Genomic DNA, 22,388 nt, shown 5'->3' with positions numbered 1-22,388 from the left:
AAATTGGTCCCAATATTAAAAAGTGACGACTCTCTCCCATTGCCATGAAGAATTTAACTCTAGGCTTGAAGAAGCAGGAACTGAGAAAAGTTGAACCCGCTACACACTGCCACAGAGAGATACACACAGGTAACAACACACACACACACACACACACACACTCTCTCTCTCTCTCTCTCTCTCTCTCTCTCTCTCTCTCTCTCTTTCTCTCTCTCTCTCTCTCCAGCATCACCAAGGCAAGGAATTATTTTAAACCTCCTTCCTCCCTGGGCTCTCCCCACACCCCGCCCCCCACCCCGCACAACACCTGCTGTGGCATGGCTTCTATCCTTTAGTGCTTTTCTTGATATTTAAGGCAATAAGAAATAAAGGAGGATGTTCCCTAGTCTGCTACACCTTTAGTGAATGTTCTGGAAACAGTCTCATTTAGCTTCCAACTTTTTACTTTTGAAGTATTGCTATTTTGTCTGATCGAGGAAAGTATTCCAATTCCAGCCCTTTGTTTTAAAATATAAAACATTTCCTCAAAAAAATAGAGCTACCATACAATCTAGCATTTCTGCTCCTAGATGTATACCCACTAAAAAGAAATCACTACATCGACAATTTATTGCAGTAATATTCACAATAGCCGAGATTTGGAAGCAACCCAAGTGTCCATTAACAGGTGAATGGATAAAGAAAATGGGATACATATACACAATGGAGTATTATTTAGCCATTAAAAAAAAAAGGAGAATGAGATCCAGTCATTTGCAACAACATGGATGGAACTGGAAATTATTATGTTAAGTGAAATACAAACATCACATGTTCTCACTTATTTGTGGGAGCTAAAAATTACAACAAATGAACTCAAGCAGATAGGGAGTAGAAGGATGGTTACCAGAGGCTGGGAAGGGTCAGGGAGGATTGAGGGGAAGTGGGGATGGTTAAAGATTACAAAATATAGTTGGAATGAATGAATAAGACCCAGTATTTGCTGGTACAAAAGGGTAACTATAGTCAAAAATTTAATTATACATTTAAAAATAACAAAAAGATTATAACTAAAAATAACTAAAAGATTTGGATTGTTTGTAACACAAAGGATAAATGCTTGAGGTGATGGATACTCCATTTACCCTGATGTAATTGATACACATTGCATGCCTGTATCAAAATATCTTATGTAACCCATAAATGTATATATCTACTATGATGTACCCACAAAAATTAAAAATTGAAAAAGAAAAGATTTCCTATTATATTCTTCAATTTCCAAGACTTGGGGAATTTAACCTTTAATTAGTGATGCATTTTTTAAAATAATAATACATTAAAACATAAAATGGAAAAAGGGAGATAGTATCAGTCATGATTCTACTAAATATGAATGTATTAAATAATTTTTATTTTTCATATTAAGCCACATAGAAGAAAATTCAGTGGAAATTCGATGACAAATTATAAAATAGGCATTAATTTCTGTTTGATGTTTATGAATATACAAAAAGCTATTTATCAAGCATGAAGCTGGGGACACAAAGACAAATGCAAGAGCCCTTGTTCTCAAGGAGTTTGAAAATCGAGTCCTGGCCGGGTGCAGTGGTTCATGCCTGTAATCCTAGCACTTTGGGAGGCTGAGGCGGGCAGATCACCTGAGGTCAGGCGTTTGAGACCAGCCTGGTCAACATGGCAAAACCCCATCTCAACTAAAAGTTCAAAAATTAGCCAGTCATGGTGGCGGGCTCCTGTAATCCCAGCTACTTGGGAGGCTGAGGCAGGAGAATCGCTTGAACCCGGAAGGTGGAGATTGCAGTGAGCTGAGATCGCACCACTGCACTCCAGCCTGGGCAACAAGAGTGAGACTTTGTCTCAAAAAAAGAAAAAGAAAATCAAGTCCTAGTAAGATATATGGCAGAAGGCACATTGATAATCACAATAGTTGCCATTTATGGAACTCCTGCTTCGCATTTATTAACTAATTGAATTCTTGTAATAGACATGATTTATAAAATAAAGAAATGGGAACTCAGAGAGGTAAAGTGGTTTGGCCAAGAATCCGAAGCTAGTACATGGTAGAACATGATTCTAGCCGATGTGAATAATTGCAGGGCTTATTTTATGATGTGAATGACTCTTAAAAGTATATGCATGTACATTTACAAAATAAATAAATATTCAAGGCAAGCAGTTATTTTCAGGAGCAATGCTAAACTCAGTGTATTCTCCATTGAATGCTCATTATGACTGTGGGAGAAAGCAATTTTACAGGCAACGTAGGAAATGGACTGAGATGTTAATTATCTTTTTCAAAATACACAATTCATGAAAAGCAAAGCTGGGATTGGAATCCCAGTCTATTGATGCCCTGAGAAAAAGGGAATGAAAAGGATTTGGGGCCAAAGGCACGGGAACGTGAAAGTGTTTGGTATGTTTGGAAGTAGCAAGTAGTACAGCACACCAAAGAAGCAACTAAGTTTGGGGTAATGAAAGAGGCAGCAGGCAAGTTTTGAAAGACTTTCTGTGTCCCGTAGTGGAAACTAAACATTATTCTGTGAACTACATGCAACTATAAGCAGTTGAACGGATGTTTGTATCTTTATTTCTAAAGACACCTCATAATGGATGCACTGCAAGAGAGAGAACTAGCTTAGGCCAACAAGCTGAGCTAGACTGCAGCAATGAAAAGTCTGTTACATGGATGGTGCCGTGGGGACAGAAGGAAGATACATACTAAAATATTGATTCAAATATGGAATCCATAGGAACTTGATCACCAATTGAATTTATCGAGCAAGAAAAGAGATAGAATGGTTCTTTTTCTGCTTAGGAAAGGAAGGGAGAGGAACAGATGGAGATTATGATTTTTTTATTCTGGGTATTTTGAGGTGGAAGGACCAATACAAGGACAAAAGTAAAGATACCCTTTTGGCAATTGAAAATAATAATCTGTAGCTCAGGGTAGGGGTCTTCACTCAAGACATGGATTTGAGATTCATCCAGGGAAAATGTGTAAAATGAATTACCTAGGGAGAATATGTAAAATGAGAATTGAGGAGTGGTGACTTATCACCACCTCAGGATTCGGCTGATAAATAGGAACTGCAAAATATATTTAGGGAATAGAAAGATCTAGAAAAAGATAATGTCATGGAGACCAAGGGGAGAGGTTGGGCTGAATGAAAGAAGACTTCAAAATATGTTTGCATTAGAATCACTAAAAATACAATCATCTCTCAGTATCCATGAGGTATTGGTTGTGAGACTCTCCACTGCATCCCTCCCACTCCCCCATACGAAAATCCATGGATGCTCACATTTCTTCTATAAAATGGCATAGTATTTGCATATTACCTATGCAATCCTCTCATATAGTTTATTTTTATTTATTTATTTTAATTTCAAATTTTATTTTAGATACAGGAGACGTGTGCAGGTTTGTTACATAGGCGTGTTGTACCATGTAGTGAGCACAGTACTCGGGTAGTTTTTCAACCCATGCCCCCTCCCTCCCTCCCCCTCAGCAGTTCACAGTGTCCATTATTCCCATGTTTATGTCCATGCATGCTCCATGTTTAGCTCCCATTTGTAAGCGAGAACATGAGCTATTTTGGTTTTTTGTTTATGTGTTAATTTGTTTAGGATTATAGCCTCCATCTCTATCCATGTTTCTGCAAAAGACATGATTTTATTCTTTTTTATGGCTGCATAGATCACATTTTCCTTATCCAATCCACCATTAACAGGCACCCAGGTTGCCTTTTTGCTATTGTGAATAGCGTGGTGATGAACATATAAATGTATGTATCTTTTTGCTATAATGATCCACCTTCCTTTGGGAATATACCCAGCAATAGGATTGCTGGGTCCAATGGTACTTTGTGGTAAGTTCTTTAAGAAATCTCCAAACTGCTTTCCACATTGGCTGAACTATTTTACATTCCCAACAATGTATTAATGTTCCCTTTTCTTCACAATCTCACTAGCATCTTTGTTTTTTGACTTTTTAATAATAGCCATTCTGACTGGTATCTCATTATGTTTTGATTTGTATTTCTCTGATGATTAGTGATGATGAGCATTTTTTTATATGTTTGTTGGCTGCTTCTGTGTCTTTCTTTGAAAAGTGTCTGTTCATGTCCTTTGCCCAATTTTTAATGGGATTGTTTGGGTTTTGCTTGTTGATTTAAGTTCCTTGTAGATTCTGGATATTAGACCTTTGCCAGATGCATATTTAGTGAATATTTTCTCTCATTCTGTAGGTTGTCTCTTTACTCTGTTGATTATTTCTTTTATTGTGCAGAAGCTCTTTAGTTTAATTAGATCCCATTTGTCACTTTTTGTTTTTTGTTACAATTGCTTTTGAGGACTTAGCCAAAAATTTCTTGCCAGGGCCAATTTCAAGAAGCGTATTTCTTAGGTTTTCTTCTAGGATTTCTATAGCTTGAGGCCTTATATTTAAATCTTCAATTCATCTTCAGTCAATTTTTGTATATGGTAAAAGGTAAGGATCTAGTTTCATTCTTCTGCATCTGGTTAGCCTGTTATCCCAGTACCATTTATTGAATAAGGAGTGCTTTCCTCATTGCTTGTTTTTGCTGGCTTTGTCAAAGATTGAATGGTTGTACGTGTGTGGTTCTAAGTTTTCTATTCTGTTCCATCACTCTGTGTGTTTGCATTTATACCAGTACCATGCTATTTTCATTACTGTAGCCTTATAGTATAGTTTGAAGTCAGGTAATATGGTGCCTCTGGCTTTCTTCTTTTTGCTTAGGATTGAGTCTGTTTAGGCAGAAAAGAAGTATTCAATAGATACATAAAGATTAAAGATTTTGATCTAAGCATATTTTCTTAATTTGATTTTTTATTATTATCAAAGTAATATATACATTTTTTAAAAAATCAAATAGTGTATAGAGTGTAGATGAAAGTCGGCAACCGCTGCCTCACCTCTCCCAAGGCTAAAGCCCTCCAGAAGTAGACACTATTAACTGATTTTCTCTGATATTATAAATACAAATATGTAATAATTTATAACTTTAAACATTATCTCTTAACTTCCTGTTATAATAGATATAGGTGTAAAATCCTTACTTTCTCACACTCCAACTCTTTCTATATTCATATCACTGTTTTTCATTTAATCAATAATTAGTGTTTATGTGAATCTATTCATGTTTACTTCATAGTCAAATCATATTATATGATTTTTTTCCTTTTATCACTACTTCTCAAGCCCCCAGTTTCTTTCTTGATTGCCCAATTGGCTATATCTATGCACTGAATTCCTTGTAAATATCCCATAAGCTCTGTTATCTGCATCTAATTTATCCTCCAACTGCCTTTCATCAAATATTCTATCAAGCCCTCTTTTTTCATGAAGACCTGGTTCCTACTGCTTTATGCCCTCTCCATCTAGCATGAACAGTTTGGGTTAATAAACCTATTGCAAGGCTGAGATCCAATAACTTTGGTTTATAGCTCTCCTAGGTCAGGCCAGCACTTCCAGATCCCATGTCTTTCTCTTCCAATAGGTTTGCAAGAAAAGGTGCCACAGAAGTAAATTATCTGAGCCTTTGCATGTCTGAAAATGTCTTTATTCTACTCTTTCATGTAATATATGCAATGGACAATACAGAAGTTGAAAGTATCTTTTAGAATTTTGAAGGCATTGCTGTGTTATTCTCTGAAACCCAGTGTTGCTATTAACAAGTCTGGTGCCATTCTAATTCTCTTTTTTTTGAGACGGAGTCTTGCTCTTCACCCAGGCTGGAGTGGTGTGATCTTGGCTCAGTGCAACCTCTGCCTCCCAGGTTCGAGCGACTTTCCTGCCTCAGCCTCTCAAGTAGCTGGGACTACAGGCACCCACTACCACACCCAGCTAATTTTTATATTTTTAGTAGAGATGGGGTTTCACCAAATTGGCCAGGCTGGTCTCGAACTCCTGACCTTATTATGATCCACCCGCCTCAGCCTCCCAAAGAGCTGGGATTAAAGGCATGAGCCACTGTGCCTGGCCACCATTCTGATTCTTTTACTTTGTATAATTTTTCCTTCTCTCTAGAAATTTATAGGTTATACTTATCATCCATAGTATTTTAAAATATGATTGCATATTTTGATGTGGGTTTCTCCTTGTGCTGTGTATTCAGTGTTCACTTTTAATAAAAAGACATATTTATTTTAATTTTCTTGTATTATTGAGAAGGAAAATTCATTGAAAATTTCCTCCCCTTTTTTTAGTTTTGTTTTGTTGTTTTGCCCTGTTTCATTTTCCTGAATCCTATTCAATTAAGTATTGGATTGCCTAGATGGATTCTTTGTTAGTTATATTTTATTTCCTACTTTCCATTTATTGTTTGTGTGTGGGTTTAGTTTTTGTTGTTTTATTTTGGGAAGATATTTCCTGAATTTTAATCTTCTAAAATTTTTTTTTATTTTCTAATTAAAAATTGAGAGGATATTATATACTTGTTTTTACTTCTAAAAGCTCTTCTTTGATGTTTGACTTTTTAAATAATATCCAACTCTTGTTTTATGCACATGTTGTCTTCTGATATCTCTCCAAGGTATTAATTAGAATTGTTTTAAATTTTCTTTTGTTCCTTTCAATATCTGTTTCCACTGGGTTCCTTTTTTTTATTTGTCTATATTGAGCTCTCTTTTTCATGGTGAAGGCTTTCTGTAAATAAGTGTTGATTCTTAGATATAAGTGAGGCAATGTCAAAGTCATTAGAACCTCTGAGTGGGCTAGAGGGACTTGACTAGCACACTTTACTTTCAAATGTACCACAGGGGAAGTCGACTATTTTTCAGGATGACATACAAATGGCAGTATATGGAGTTTACTTTTCTTTGGGAGGGGACTTTCAGTTCTCCAGAGAAGGTCTTTCAATATTACTAACCCCAAGTATGAACCAAAGGCATTCTTTGGCTGAGAATGCAGAGTAATGGGCAAGAGGGACAAAACTACCCTGTATTTAAAATAACATACATAATCTTTCTATTTAAATAATCTGAATTTAAAATATTCTTCCTATTTTTATCTCAATAGCTCACTGCAATTTTTGCCATGTCTTGAGCCTCTCCTTGGTGACCTGGGAGCAACTCTGCTCCTCACGTATCTTTATGCTCCTCTGAATGCCTTTTAAAAGACTTCTTTTAGAGTGGTTTTAGGTCCACAGCAAAATTGAGAGATGGTGCAGAGATTTCCTGTATATCCCTGCCCACACACAAGCACAGCCTCCCCTGTTATCAAAATCCCCACCAGAGTGGTGCATTCTGATGAAGCTACACTGACACATCATTATCACTCAGATTTACAGTTTTCAGTGGGATCCACTCTTGGTGTTGTACATTCTGAGTGGATTTTAATCTCTGATTTCCTTTGGCCCACTCATCTGCAACCACTCTTCAATCTGCTTGTATCTTCCAGAATTTGTTGATATTTCTCATTCATTTCACCCACTAATATCTTCCCTCATTTTTTAGCTTTATGGACTTATAACTTATTATAAAAGGTTTTTGATATCATTTTAGAAGAATCTTGAGAGGAAGGGAAGATAAAACCTGTGTAGTCAGCTTGCTGTCTTTAACCAGAAATCAGTTTTTCTTTTCATAGTTATTTCTGCTGGTGGCTGATATTTTATTTTTTTTTCAGAATTTCAGAAGGATTAGAAAATTCCTGCTAGACATTTAAGATATAATTGAGAGTTTTGAAAAATCCTCTACCAACAAGTTTAGTACTTGTTAAGACAATCAAAAAGATCCTTCCTGGTCAAAGGCCTTATTTAAAGTTTAACATGGTAAAAGAAGCTTCCCATTGTTGATAGAATAGGGAAAAAATGCTCTGAATTTAAAAGGCTTAGAATGGGCCTGTTCTAAATCTGGTCAGTTTCATTTATTGTCTCTAGTGATAATAGTAATCAGGGCAACAGTTGTGGAACATGGAGTGAGTTGGACAGGCTACAACCAACAGTTTCACAACTGCGAAAGAGCCATCATAGATGGCTTGAAGTCTTGCAGAGGTTGTGTACAGAATATCTGCACATCTACCTTCATATTTTTTTATTTGTTCTTCAAGTCACTGAGAAACCTTTTCCTTTCCCATTTATTTTGATGCTAAACAACATATTTCTCTCCATATCAAAGAATCTCACTTCTTTTTAATCTGACAAGACATTATGTAGGATGCCTGAAGTTGTAACATTGTGAAAATAACGGTAATTATGGCTACAGTAGAAGAGTTGGTAGAAACTTAACTTTGATGTCTTGGCTGAGACTTTAGATGACATTGGAAGGGGCAAGCAGCAGGGGAGAAAGCAGTATGAGTTGATTATTTTTGGTAAAATATTTCCATACGTATCTGACTGACATTCATACTAACAAAATAAACTTTCAGCATACAATTATTGCAGAAGTTAGGCTCCAGAAATGTGAGATTCAGGTGGTTGTTCTACTAATATTCCAACTCTGATAATGCAGAAGGCAGCCTGTGTTCTTCATGAATAGTAGATAAGCCCTGATGATTTAATATTAAGTGGAATTCAAACCAAGAAGGAGTTGATGTTTATTTCATGTCATTTTTAAATTTAGGATTGGAAAGAGAAAGAACATTCATCAAGTGAGCTAACAATGAAAACAAAGTGAAAGTGTATCAACTTTCAAGACATAGTTTCTTAAAAGGTGGTTCCCACAACTAGCTGAGACTAATTCCACTTCTGAAATAGAGAGCATCTTCTAATTAATAACTCATTTTATTACTCAGCCACCCTCCTAGCCTTCATCGTGTTCAGAGGGGAGTGAAAAATAAGCCAATAATTATACATTAGAATGTGATATATACACAATAAGAGAGGTATGTTCAACAAGTATCATGAAGCACAGGTTTCCAGTTGACCAACATGTGAGCCTGAATCCCAGCTCTGTCATATAATATATGTATAACCTTGGGGAAATCTTGAGAAACCAACATTCAATACTTACTATAGAAAAGCAAATAAGGCAGCTCCCTGCCCATAAGAAACTTACAGAAGAGGCAGACAAATATGTTATTAAGAAAAAAGAGTGATGATTGCTATGGCAGAAGAATGTACAGGGTGCTATGCGAATACATAAAGGTGCATTTAAATCAAATGAAAGGTCCATGACAACTTCGCAGAGATGTGAGCTTTGAAAAACCAAGAAGGTGTAAGGGCTGAGATTCCATGTAAAAGCAAGAACAAAAAAGTTTATGTGAACATGTTCAGGGGTTTGGATAACCTCTTAGAGACATGGAGAGCCAAAGAAGAGTTTTAAATAGGGAGGTCAGGTTTTCAAATTAGGATCTTAGTTAGAGCAATTGAGCGCAATATAGAGGGTGGATGGAACAAGAGGAGACTCACAGTAGGGAGGTTGGTAATTTATCAGGTCCTCCTGGTGAGAAAGGATACAATATATATAGAGTATTCCAGGTAAAAATGGTGAGGGGCTGAGGCTACAGGGACTGGCTTGTCCAGGTTTGCCTGGGACTTTAGTGGATGTAGCACTGAAAGTCCGATGTCCAGTTTGCCTAGAGTATCTTGGTTTTAAAAACACTGCAAGTCTCATGTCCCAGGAAATTCTTCACTCCCAGACAAAGCAAAATGTGCTGATTACCATACATGAGGGCTCTGAAGGTAGGAGTGAAATGGCTGGGGACACTAATCCAAGTCACATCCAGGAGGTAATACCTATAAGATACATAATTAGTTGAACATCGGAAGGGTGGTGAGAGAAAGGGAGAAGTTGAAGACAGTAACAAGGTTTGTAGTTTGTTTGATGGAGAAGCTCATTGTAGCATCATCCAAGAGAGATTAAATTAGTCTATGTAAATTCTTTCAGATCATGGACTTTTACCTCTACTTCACAATCCTAGCCAATCATGCATCTTCTGTAAGTGTGTTCATCATAGCGGTGTCCTGTCTTATTTCTAGCATTTCGATTGGTTTGCTATTTGGATCCAAAAATATCAGTACAAAGCAATCTTTTAGTGGCTACATCTTTTGTTGGTTCAGTAAGATGGAAATATGTAGTAATATCCAGACCAGGGCATGGCAAGGTGGAAACAGTCTACTTATCCAAAGTACAGGTATTGGTGTTTCTATTTTTTAAGATTATTCTTCACAGGACAGGATTGAATTTTACAGTCTGGCTCTCCAAAACGGTCCATTTTGATATTAATGCCTCATGATCCCTGGCAGCTTGCTGGATTTGGTTCTCTGAACATGCCAAAAATAAATAAATTTCAGAGTACCATTCTTATGAAATACATTTTAAATGATGCCATTTAGAAAATCCAAGAGAGAAATAAAAGTAGCTAGTCAGCTCATTTTAAAATTTTCAACTAGATATTTGATATTTATGTTGTTTTTCTAATTCCTGGATGATGAATCACATTCTTTGATTCTTTTTCCAAACCAGCTTGATTGTCCAAGCCACAGATAAAGGGATGCCCAGGCTTTCTAATACAACTGTAATCAAGGTACAGGTGACTGATATAAATGACAATGCCCCAGCTTTTCTCCCCTCTGAAGCAGTGGAAATTACAGAAGGTAAGTGTGACAATTTGGCATAGTGGTTTTGATTAACTTGTATAGTATCATTTACTATTTTCTTTAGCCAGACACTGTATTAACATGAGTGCTAATCCTCAACAACCAAGCAAACTAGATCATTTTTGTCTTCATTTTGCAGAACAAAAAAATGGATGATCATAATTTAAATATTAAATGTCAAAGGAGTAAAATGTTAAAGCTGAGATTTGCACTCAGATCAGCTGGAGGCCAAGTCCCCATGCTCCAACCATCATCCCTTATAGTATCTGTTTATAATGCAGACATTTCTTACAAATTATATCTACTCTATGAAGAAGCATATTTTGTTGACTGTGATAACCATTGTGAACCTCCTCTAAGAAGAATCAGCATTCATAACTCTGTCAGTCTTTTCAAGATACGAACAACAACTAATTAGTGAAGTGAATTAGATGTTTATTGCACAAAACCATCATTTTTCCCAGAATAACCTTATCTTCAATGTTTGTACCACACTAATGGTAGAGGTTGAAACTAGAAATTTTTAAGTGAGATGCTGGTTAACCTTCATTATTTGGGTCTGTGGGTTATACAATGGTCCCGTAGTCTGTGGACCCAAAGTTGTCCATGGTCAATGGCTGCGTTGGTGAAACATAACCTAAGTCTTTATAGTTGAAGATGAAAATAATGGTGACCCTCGCTTGCCTCTCCACTTCACTCGTAATATTACATTAATTCCTAAAATGTTTCTAACATTTTATTATGTTCACTTTCTAAACAAATTACAACCATAACCTCTCACAGAGGGAAATATTCCAGACATGTCTATGCATAGAGATATCTACAAATATTACAGCCTACAAATAAAATAAATTCTCCAGTTTTGCCTTTTGCATATTTGATATATTTTCATTTGATTTTATTGAAGGATCTATTTTTCAGCACATGCAATTAGTGTTAAAATATAGCAATGGGCCTAATATAAACATATCACAAGAAGAAACTACATAAATCCAAACATACTGAATAGGGTACGGTGTGGTTGGTGCACATCGAGAGTGTTCAAGCTTGAAAATGGAAAATTATGGGTTTCATATACAATGGAACTATTCTGAGCATCTTGGCATATTGTTTCTAGCTGTACCATATCTGTAAGCTTAAAAACAAAGTCCCTTTCACGGGCTGTTTAGGCTACAGAACGTATGTGGTGAGTGAGGCATTGAACATTTCATCTATATTGTAATTTTTTGGTGAATAATATTTGAGATTTGCTTTCCTCACTAGTACTATGTAGACTTTGTTTTTCTATAGTCTTAATAATTTTGAGAGTCTGATTTAAGAAAAGGAAGCAGTGTGTGCACCACTCCAAAATAAGTAATTGTACAAAAATAAATATAAGGAAATAAGTATCTAATTCGGACATTAGTGCCCAAATATTTAAACCTGGCCTGTTTTTGAAAATGCCATGTTTTGTATTAATGTCCTGAGTAATACCTTTCATCCCATTCATAACCCCCATGAAGATATGATTTTGATACAGAAAGTGTATATTATAAATAAGTGGCTTAGAATGTTTCTTGGTACTGGAATTGTGTTGTAAGCATATAATGAAAATAATGTAATATAAAAATTGAATATACCCTACCTCCTCAATTCCCTACTCAGTGGTAAATTTTCACTTTTATTGGTCTCATAAATTCTTCAGAGGTTTTGTTCAGTGCATAATGAGCTTTATATGAGAAATCAAGCCAAGAAAGAGCAAATCATATTGGACTTAGAATAAAAATACTTGGATGGAACTACTAAAGAAATGTATTTCAAAGGATGAATTTTAATGGAGACTGACACTGGTCATGACTATTTCAGATTCTTTGCCTGGTGTAATTGTGACTCATGTGTCAGTTCATGATGTGGATTTGAATTCAGCTTTCACATTCAGTTTTGCCAAAGAGAGTAATCCTGGAACCAAGTTTGCTATTGATCAGAACACTGGAGTGGTGGTGTTGGTGAAAACATTGGATTTTGAAGAAATGACTGAATATGAGCTGCTCATCCAAATTTCTGATTCAGTGCACCACACAGAGGGAGCACTCGTAGTCCGTGTGCTGGATGTCAATGATAATCCACCAGTGTTTTCTCAAGATTTCTATCAGGTAAAGGGCTTAAAGAGATGCCGAAACCAAAGCCAAAACTAGAAAGAATAGAGAATAATGTAAGACTTCCATCGCCGATAGACTAATTCAGATAGACAGCATTCACTGTTTGTAGTGCCTAAGTTAACGCTGCGGGTTTTACACTTAATATCACGGAGTCTATAAGTACATATGGAAATGAATGTCTCATTCGGTTTAGTTTACTACATATGTATTTTTTTTTTTTTTTAGTTTTTAGAGGTTGTAGTCCAGTTTGTCATGACAATTGGAACCTGCCTAATATTTGCAAACCACTGATAAGATTGTTTGCATTATCTGCAGTTAATTTGGGAAAATTCTTTCTTTCATAGGCATATTTTTGGAATGCATTGATTAAAATTTTACAGAAAAAAAATCACGAACAAAACTATAAAGTGGAAATTTTAGCTTTTAGAGCATAATATATGTTTATAGAAGTAAGGGCAAGGATAGCATTCAACTCAATACTTGCAAATGGACTCCAGAACTTTTGAATGTAGCAAATGCAAGATTTAAGTATAAACACAAGGGGACGGTAACCTAAGTAATGATCCCCTGTAACCTAAGTAATGATCCCCTGTGAAGGCTTGCTTGAATTAATGCCATGCATGTAATGGAATAATATATTAGTGAATGTATTAACTATTTTCTGCCTCATAGAAATAGTTTAGAAGAACTTTTTTTCATAGTAAAAAAAACTGAATAAAATTATTTTTAAAACTTATATTTTTCTGGCCAGGCGTGGTGGCTCACGCCTGTAATCCCAGCACTTTGGGAGGCTGAGGTGGGCGGATCACCTGAGATCAGGAGTTCAAGACCAGCCTGGCCAACGTGGTGAAACCCCATCTCTACTAAAAATACAAAAATTAGCCTGGTGTGGTGATAGGCACCTGTAGTCCCAGCTACTCCGGAGGCTGAGGCAGGAGAATCGCTTGAACCCAGGAGGCAGAGGATGCAGTGAGCTAAGACTGCACCACTGCACTCCAGCCTGGGCAACAGAGCAAGACTGCATCTCAAACAAAACAAAACAAAACAAAACAAAACAACACCTTTTTTTCTGAATCCAGGGACTATTCACACAATCTTTTTAATATGTCAATTCCATAAATTAATATGTCTAACAAAGTCAGGTTGTATTGTATGGTTTCCATAATCAAAATGAATAAAATGACCTCATGTTCTGTCCCTGTTTATGAAAATACCTTCAGCCTTTAAGCACAATGTCCCTATTTTTCTCTTTTTCCCTCAGGTCACAGTTCCTGAATCAATACCTGTGGGGTATTCAGTGCTGACTCTGTCAGCCACAGACTTAGAAAGCAATGAGAACATTTCTTACAGAATTCTATCCTCTTCTAAGGAATTCTCCATTGATCCTAAGAATGGTGAGTTATTTATAGTTGCATTAATGCTCATAGGTTTGGGTTTCAAAGTAGAAACCTGAAATAACCCTTTCTAAATGCCTCTATAAAAGTTCCCCACCTCCCCACCCCGCATGGAATTATAAGCACAACTGTTTCATTACTCTTCACATGAAGTGCTGCGATAGCAAATGCCAGTGTTATTTCTCTTCTCCAACATCTCAGTGGCTGGAAAGCAAATGTCACTGTTTAAATGCTGGTAAATGCTCACAAATTCAGAGACCCCAGTATAATAAACACCCAGTTACATCCGTCCAACCAAGCACAGTTCAGGCAATTATCCCAGGATTCAGCAAGAATCAAAATGATGTTGAAGGGATTAAGTTAGTGCTGAAGACTTCATATTACTAGAGTCTGGATGCTTTTTTCCCAAGCCAAGTTAAAAAAAATCAGTAATAGCATTATATGTTCAATAAGCACAAGAATAATTTCAAAAGGAAAATTATTTAAGCATCTCTACCAACTAGAAACCACTGTGGTGTTTTGGTTTATTTGATGCTTCCCAAGGCGTTTTGTCTTTTTATCAGAGACCAAGACATTCGTGGTTGTGAAATGCCTTCAGGCAAGTGATTCTACGTTCAATTAAACAGTATATAGAGAAAGTTGAACAGTGAGTGGACATTTAATTTAATTTAAAAGCTACATTTTATAAAGATGAATAAGTAGCAAAACAATGTCCCTAGCAGAGCATACTAGAAAATAACAGGGCCTGGGAGACATCACACTCTGTGTTCCCCATCTCTATCAACCATTGCATCATTTCACAAGTGAGAGTTCATTTAAAAATTAACCTTGGGATTACCTGAAAGGGGAATTTAGTCCCAAAATACCAGCATGAAGCCCACGGGGTGTTGTAAATTGAGAAGTACGTCCTGTATCATGCTGCCTGTGGATGAACGATTACTGCATGATTACAAACATATCAGGAATTTGGCTCTTCTATTCTTCTCTCTGTATCCCCACCCCACCACCCCACCGTCTTTTCTCTCTCTGTCTGTCTCTCTTTCTCTAGTCTCAGATGATGGCAACTGCCACCCTGGCCACAGCAAATCACAGTGTGCAAGGCAGTTCTTCTGAGCACTCAATCCTTAGCAACGCTTTTACTTGACATGTGCTATTGACAAATTTTGCACTGAGCTATTGATTCAAATATTTTTAAAACATTAAATGTTTAAAACATTAAATGCAATGTTTAAAACATTAAAGGCAATGTTAAAAACATTAAATGCAATGTTTAAAACATTAAACGCACTAAGCTATTGATTCAAATATTTTTAAAACATTAAATGATGGCCGATTTAGTTCATGGTGGGACTCTAACTGAAACATGGCATTTAAATGTCAGCATTCTGTATTCTTTCTTAGTGACCATCCTTAAGACGTATTTATCTTAAAAATGTTTTAACACACATATTTATAAAAATTAAATATTTCTATATTTAGTACAATAAACTTTATTAACTACATTTCAGCAATAAGGGAAACATTGACTTGCATGATCTGTAGGAAAGCCCATCTCTCTAATTAAGCAATAGTATAATAGTAACTCAGCATTATCATTTTTACTGCTTTCATTTGGCTTGAATATCAACAAGTATTTCCAGAATAAGTATCTTTATGCCAGAATATCTTTATACATGTGTTTGTGGGTAGTAGAATGGGGTATAAATTTTACAAACAAAAATATTTTTTAAGAATAGTGGAACAACTTACTCTACAAAAATAAAATTCAGAGGAATTTGTGGCAAAAGCAACCTCAAGCAGCACACATATTTCACAGAGTGAATGTCATGAATATTATTTCTGTATCTTACATGTTATAAACATATAAATACAATAATTTGTATTTCTATTTGGAGTCATTGTTCATTGTGACTTAACAAATCTAACAAAGAATTAAACACATATTAGTAGACATTGGATAGTCAACTGCCGATTAAATGGATCATCAAAACTGCACCTCACAGTGTTGAAATACTATGTCTTATTTTTCAGGCACAATATTTACTATCAGTCCCGTATTACTTCTGGATACAATATCAACAACTCAATTTCTTGTGGAAGCCAGTGATGGTGGAAATCCTGACCTGAGAGCTCTTACTTTAGTGGAGATAGGAATACAAGATATGAACAATTATGCCCCTGAATTCACAGTCAAATCCTATAATCTTAGCCTAAGTGAGGATGCTCTGGTTGGAAGCACGCTTGTTACGTTTTCAAACATCGACCATGACTGGACCCGTGAAAACACATATGTTGAATATTCTATCATCAGTGGTAATTCACAGAACAATTTTCATGTGGAAACTAATTTCTTTCATTCAGAATATCCTTATAAGCAAGTCGGTTATCTTGTGTTGCTTCACAGTCTGGACAGAGAAGCAAGTGCTAGCCATGAGCTTGTCATTCTGGCATCTGACAGTGGCTGCCCTCCATTGAGTTCCACAGCTGTCATATCAATACAAGTACTTGATGTCAATGACAATCCTCCAAACTTCAGCAGCCTGAGCTATCACACCCATGTCAAGGAAAGCACCCCTCTAGGGAGTCACATCACTGTGGTCTCAGCAAATGACCGTGACACAGGGTCACATGCAGAAATCATCTACAACATCATCTCTGGAAATGAGAAGGGACATTTTTACTTAGAAGAAAACACTGGAGTTCTTTATTTGATTAAACCTCTGGATTATGAAGAAATGACAAAATTCACCTTAACTGTCCAAGCTTCAGATGCAGAAAAGAAACATTTTTCTTTTGCAGTTGTGTTTGTCAATGTCCTGGACGATAACGACCATGCACCTCAGTTTATGTTCTCAAGCTTCAGCTGTATTGTTCCAGAAAATCTGCCTATTTCCTCTACCATATGCTCTATAAATGCTCTGGATTTTGATGCTGGTCCGTATGGAGAATTGACCTATTCTATTGTATCACCCTGTTTTCTCACTCATGGAATGTCTTATGATCATGATCTCTTCCTCATTGACCCTTTGACAGGGGATATTCATGCTAAGCAAATCCTTGACTATGAAAATGGCAATAAATACTGCCTCACAGTCCAAGCCAAAGACAAAGGTGATGCAACAGCCTCCTTAGTGGTCTGGGTGGATATTGAAGGGATAGATGAATTTGAGCCCATCTTCACTCAAGATCAGTATTTTTTCACCCTCCCAGAAAAGAATAAAGACAGACAGTTGATTGGCAGAGTGGAAGCCTCAGATGCAGATGCTGGTATTGATGGAGTCATTCTTTACTCCCTTGGAACCTCATCTCCTTTCTTTTCGGTAAATAAAACCAATGGAAATATTTATTTGATTAGAGCCCTTCCCCTAATAAAAAGTCAACTCAACAAAGAAGACACCATGGAAATGAAAATAATCGCTCATAGTCCCAAATCAGACTCCAAGTTTGCATCTTGCACTGTTTTTGTGAATGTGTCTTTCTCCTCTGAAGGAACACCCTTGGCAGAGTTCGCCAGCAGCTTTTCAATCAGCCTGGTGGTCTCCTTTTTAGTGTTTCTGATACTCATCTGCATTCTAATTGTAATGATTTTAAGACATAAACAAAAAGACACAATAAACAATTATGAGGAGAAGAAAACCTCATCTTTAGATATGGACTTGAGAGTGACCCGGGATGCCAATGTGCTCAAAGCCTTCCAGAAAACTGACGACTGCAGTAATGAGGTGGTCCCTGTGGATGCCACGCCAGAATGGTTGAGTTTAATAAGTATCATGGAGAAGGATATTGTCAATCTGTACAGACACTCAAACTCCAGTGGCCACTGTTCTGTGGAAGGAGAAACTGCAGAAGATAAGGAAATCCAGAGGATAAATGAGCATCCCTACAGAAAGGGCTCAGACTCAGCTCTGAGTGACCGCGAGTCCAGGGTACCAGACTCGGGTATCCCGAGGGACTCAGACCAGCTCTCCTGCCTATCTGGGGAAACCGATGTGATGGTGACTGCCGAAACAGCAGAAGCCAGCCAAACATTTGGGGAAGGAGATCAAGGGGAAGGCTGCAGCACCACCTGTGCTCAAAATAATGTGTTACCCCAGACAGTTCAGAAGAGAGAGGCAAAAGAGAGCATCCTGGCTGACGTTAGAAAAGAGTCTGTCTTTATTTCAGGTGATCAGGAAGTAAGGTGTGCAGCTCTTTCAACTCAGATGACCTCTGATCATGATGGAAAAGGCAACTATCACTGGAATTATCTTCTCAGTTGGGAGCCCAAATTCCAACCTCTTGCCTCAGTATTTAATGATATTGCAAAACTAAAGGATGAACATTTGCATATGCCTGGCATTCCAAAAGAGAAGAAATCTTTTGTTTTTCCACCCCCTTTGATAACAGCAGTAGCCCAGCCTGGGATTAAAGCAGTCCCACCAAGAATGCCGGCAGTAAACCTGGGGCAGGTGCCTCCGAAACACCCACGCTCTCCCATCCCCTACCATCTTGGTTCTCTGCCAGAAGCCATGACTCCCAGTTTTTCTCCATCTCTTTCCCTATTGACGATGCAGCCTCCTGCCTTGTCTCCACTGTTGTCAGAAGGAGAATTATTAGGAACACACGTCAGTGGTACATGCCATGAACTTAAAGCAGAAGATGAAGTTCAAATATGAAACCACTGGGATGCCAAGTACCTGCTCACCATTGGTCATGAATGAATGAACAAAACGTTTTCAAGCCAGCAACTCGAGATTGGGCTCGTTTTTATCTAAAAGCAAGTGATGTAATTTAGTTAGAGTTTTTAAAACTTCCCCATTAAAGTTTCTCAAATTTCTTCCAGCCTTAATGAAAAGTTATTTCCTCTTTTAATCCTTATGTGTTGCTCTCAGGACTCACATTTGTATATATTAAGTAGTGTATATTCTGTCAGACCTGTTGTCTGTATGATTAGACTTCCAAAGGACACAGTGAACTTAACTGACTGCCAGAATGTTTATATGGAAACAAAATATAGTGTACTCTGGTCACATTGCTGCTGATCACACTGCTATATCGAAAACAAATTAGTAAAGGCTAAATGGAGAATGAGTTTAGGTCAGAACATATAGCAGAGAGGGGAAGTCTAGAGGAATAAACTTTCATTTTAAGATAAAGCAATAGTCGGTGGATCTGATATATTTAGAGGAGTATTTCTCCATTTTTCCCCATATACCACACCTGTAGAGTTTAGCCATAATTGAATTTCAATGTGGAGTCTTTTGGAAAACTAATAAAAAATTCAGAAGGAAATTTGTCATAACTCTGTGACAATAGGGAGAACCAAATAGGATTTATAATGATAGGTAATATAAATAATTATTCATGATTCAATAAACCAGAAATGCATGTTCCTGATAGAGGGCCAGGATTGATACTCGCAATAGTTATGTGGTTTGCTACCACCTGAAACATATTATCTTGGCCTTCTTTACAAACAGAATGGCTTTTTTTTCAGGTCTTGTCTTATAAGTAGGTGTGGGTAAGGACATTAAACTTCAAAGGTTAATTTATAGCAATTTCTTCATTTTATTTTCTTCTAGATACAGTACCTTTTGTGTGAAATAATTTATCCACTCAATGTCAGTTTTTAAAGTTTGTGTAGATAAAAATCATGTTATTAGCTAATGATAAATCTCATAGAGTAATTTAGCAATATATTTTTAAATGAAGTTTTTTTATGGAAATGTTTCTACTATAAAAGTTAAGAATAGCAGTCAGAAGTCTTTTTACCATTTGCTCACACACATGTGCAGCTTTAACTGTCATTAGATGGAGCAGTTTGGCACATGGTTAAAATGACTCTGTACAATTACTATTTTAGAAATATAGCAGTGCTAGATGGTGCTCATATACAATGCTCTAGCCTTCTTTCTGATAAGCCAGGGAATCCCTCACGGATTCTCATCCCTTTCAGGAAGGTGGACGGCATCCTGACGATGGTGGTTCAGAAGTCCTCTTCCCGTGGTCAGCATGAGGGCCAGGTGTTAGGCTAACAGTTTAGGAATTCTAATGTGAAATCTAAAGGGTATCATGTGGCTTTCTTAGTAGTTAGGATGGGCTTCTACTACAGATATAGTTCCTTTGTGTTCTTCTTCCATAGGCCTCATCTGTGAAATTTTGTGACATAATTTCTCTTTACTAAAAAATATTGCAGGGTGCAGTGTTTGATATCTGGTTTTGTAGATAAATAATTCTACAGCTTCCTATGCTGATATTTTCTATTATCTATCTATGCTGACTCAGATTGAGAACAAATGTATAAAGCTGTATTACAAATTGTATGAAACATGAAGGTTTTTGAATAAGCCTGAAATCCTAGGAAAAATCCTTTAGGAGTAGAAAATTTAAATATTATGGGACTGATATATGTTTCTCTTTTTCTTCCTGGCATCTGGGGAAGAAGATTTCATGACTTATGTAAAAAAAACCCCACACATATTTAATCATTTATGTGTTCCAGTATTTATTATCTCTGACTCTTTTGAAAACATTGCTTTGAGCATAGAAAGAAACCCTATACTATATTTTCCTAATTATATATGGAAGTTTTTTTTTCACAATAGAATTATTTCTGGAAACCAAGAACATTTTGTTGTTTTTAATTAAACAGGTTCTTCATTTACTTATGCTTAAAAAGAGTTATTCATCTACCTATTCCCTAAGTTAGTTATTTATTACTGTGATTTATTTACTCATTATGGATGTGATTCTGTATGTTTTCTAGCCATTGCATAACAAGAGAAGACATGTAATAGAGCTTTTTTACCAATATTTAATGGATTTTTAATTGATGGGTTTATTAGTCTGTATCCAGTGCCACAATGCCACCAAACCAGTACTACAAGTGGGAATGGAGGTAAAAATGTGAACACGCTGGTTAAGTGTTTGCAATAAATCGTATGTCAGCTCTTTCAACTAGAGTGCTTTTTTTCCTAAGTAAACAATATAATTATTTGTACATTTTTCCTTCAAGTTTAATATTAACTTGCCTCATATGTTCTGGGTTACTTTGCCGATCTATGCACTGGCTTTAGCACTCTGGAGGGGGTACAGAACTTGTTAGTGGAAAATCATATTAAGCCCCAAATTCATAAGCTATAAAATAAAAGACAGTTGTCTCTTGTGGAATTTTGGCTGCCTGATGAAATTCTGGACTTTCTTGTTGGCAGCCTTAAAAATACTGGTGTAAATCAGTACCAAATGGATATCAAAATTCCATGTCCTAGTAGTAATCATTGAATTGGCTTCCAAAACAGATTCCTGGGCAAAGAAAAAGAAAAATGCTGTATCTTTAGGGATTTGATCATTTAACTCTTTTAAAAATTATTAAAATGCACTCTACATTACTGGCTGCCTCCATGTATTCATATTCAATCTATAATAGACGTCCAGTTGAGACAGGATTTGTGTTTCTCAGCACCTTCACCTTTAGCCCTCCTTGCTGTGTTTTCTAGAAGTTATAGCAATGAAAATTAATTGTAAATTTTAAAGTTATTTTCATCCAAACAGACACTTACTTTGTTACTTTTGTTCTGCCATTCTATACATACCTTAACTTTAAAAAGCAAGACATAACTAAGGATCTAAGATAACCCACTTCAAAGCAATAAAATAATATATGGCATTAATATGGTCAGTGTATTCTCACGTGATATTCCAGATAAGCAAATTGAGTTTATTTTCACAGCGTGTTTTACTTGAGCTCAAAGGTATAGAGCCATCTATTTGGCCATAACTGAAGGAAGTTAGAATGGAAGATGGTCCTGTACAGGAGGGATACTGGGATCCAGTGGAGTTGCAGAAGATTTGCTTAGGACCCAAACGAGGCATTTCAGTGGGAGTTTTTACCCACTATAAAGATGGAAGGAGAAAAGTGAAAGAGGAAGGGAGGGGGAGAGGCAGGCAGGGACAGAAGAGAAATAGACAATTAAATCTTAAAATGAATAATTAGGACACAAGTAGAGAAATACAAGAAAGTAGATGGGTAAGGACTTTTAAAAGTAATTTTTAGTGTATGAAGATTTTTGTGAGTCATTTGCCCTTCACAGATTCATCCTTTTGAAGAATCTCTTCTTTTCCTCCTTCCTTTGTGTTCCTCTCAAATCTCTCTCTCCATTGTCTGACAATTTAGATGTATCAAGCTGTGAATTGAAAGCTAGATGATAATGAATGAGAATACATTTGACCATGAAAACTTGCATTTATTGTGTTTTTTTGGGGTGAATTTCAGAACAAAAAGGTAGGAATGATTACCTTATTTCCCACTCTACACTGGC

General features: G+C 36.5%; 1 protein-coding gene across 1 annotated transcript in view; it reads left to right on the top strand.

The window, feature by feature from the left end:
* Positions 1 to 21,736, top strand: part of DCHS2 (dachsous cadherin-related 2) — a 260,500-nt gene extending 238,764 nt beyond the window's left edge. The window contains exons 17-20 of the mRNA XM_031010565.3: positions 10,426 to 10,556; positions 12,405 to 12,691; positions 13,959 to 14,091; positions 16,123 to 21,736. Of these exons, the coding sequence (XP_030866425.3) occupies positions 10,426 to 10,556; positions 12,405 to 12,691; positions 13,959 to 14,091; positions 16,123 to 18,746 (3,175 nt within the window). The 3' untranslated portion in view covers positions 18,747 to 21,736. The remainder of the gene's footprint in view (positions 1 to 10,425; positions 10,557 to 12,404; positions 12,692 to 13,958; positions 14,092 to 16,122) is intronic.
* Positions 21,737 to 22,388: the final 652 nt, after the last annotated feature.

The sequence above is a fragment of the Gorilla gorilla genome, chromosome 3 (assembly GCF_029281585.2).
Source record: "Gorilla gorilla gorilla isolate KB3781 chromosome 3, NHGRI_mGorGor1-v2.1_pri, whole genome shotgun sequence".
Lineage (NCBI taxonomy): Eukaryota > Metazoa > Chordata > Mammalia > Primates > Hominidae > Gorilla > Gorilla gorilla.
This window is presented reverse-complemented; position numbering and strand designations above follow the sequence as displayed.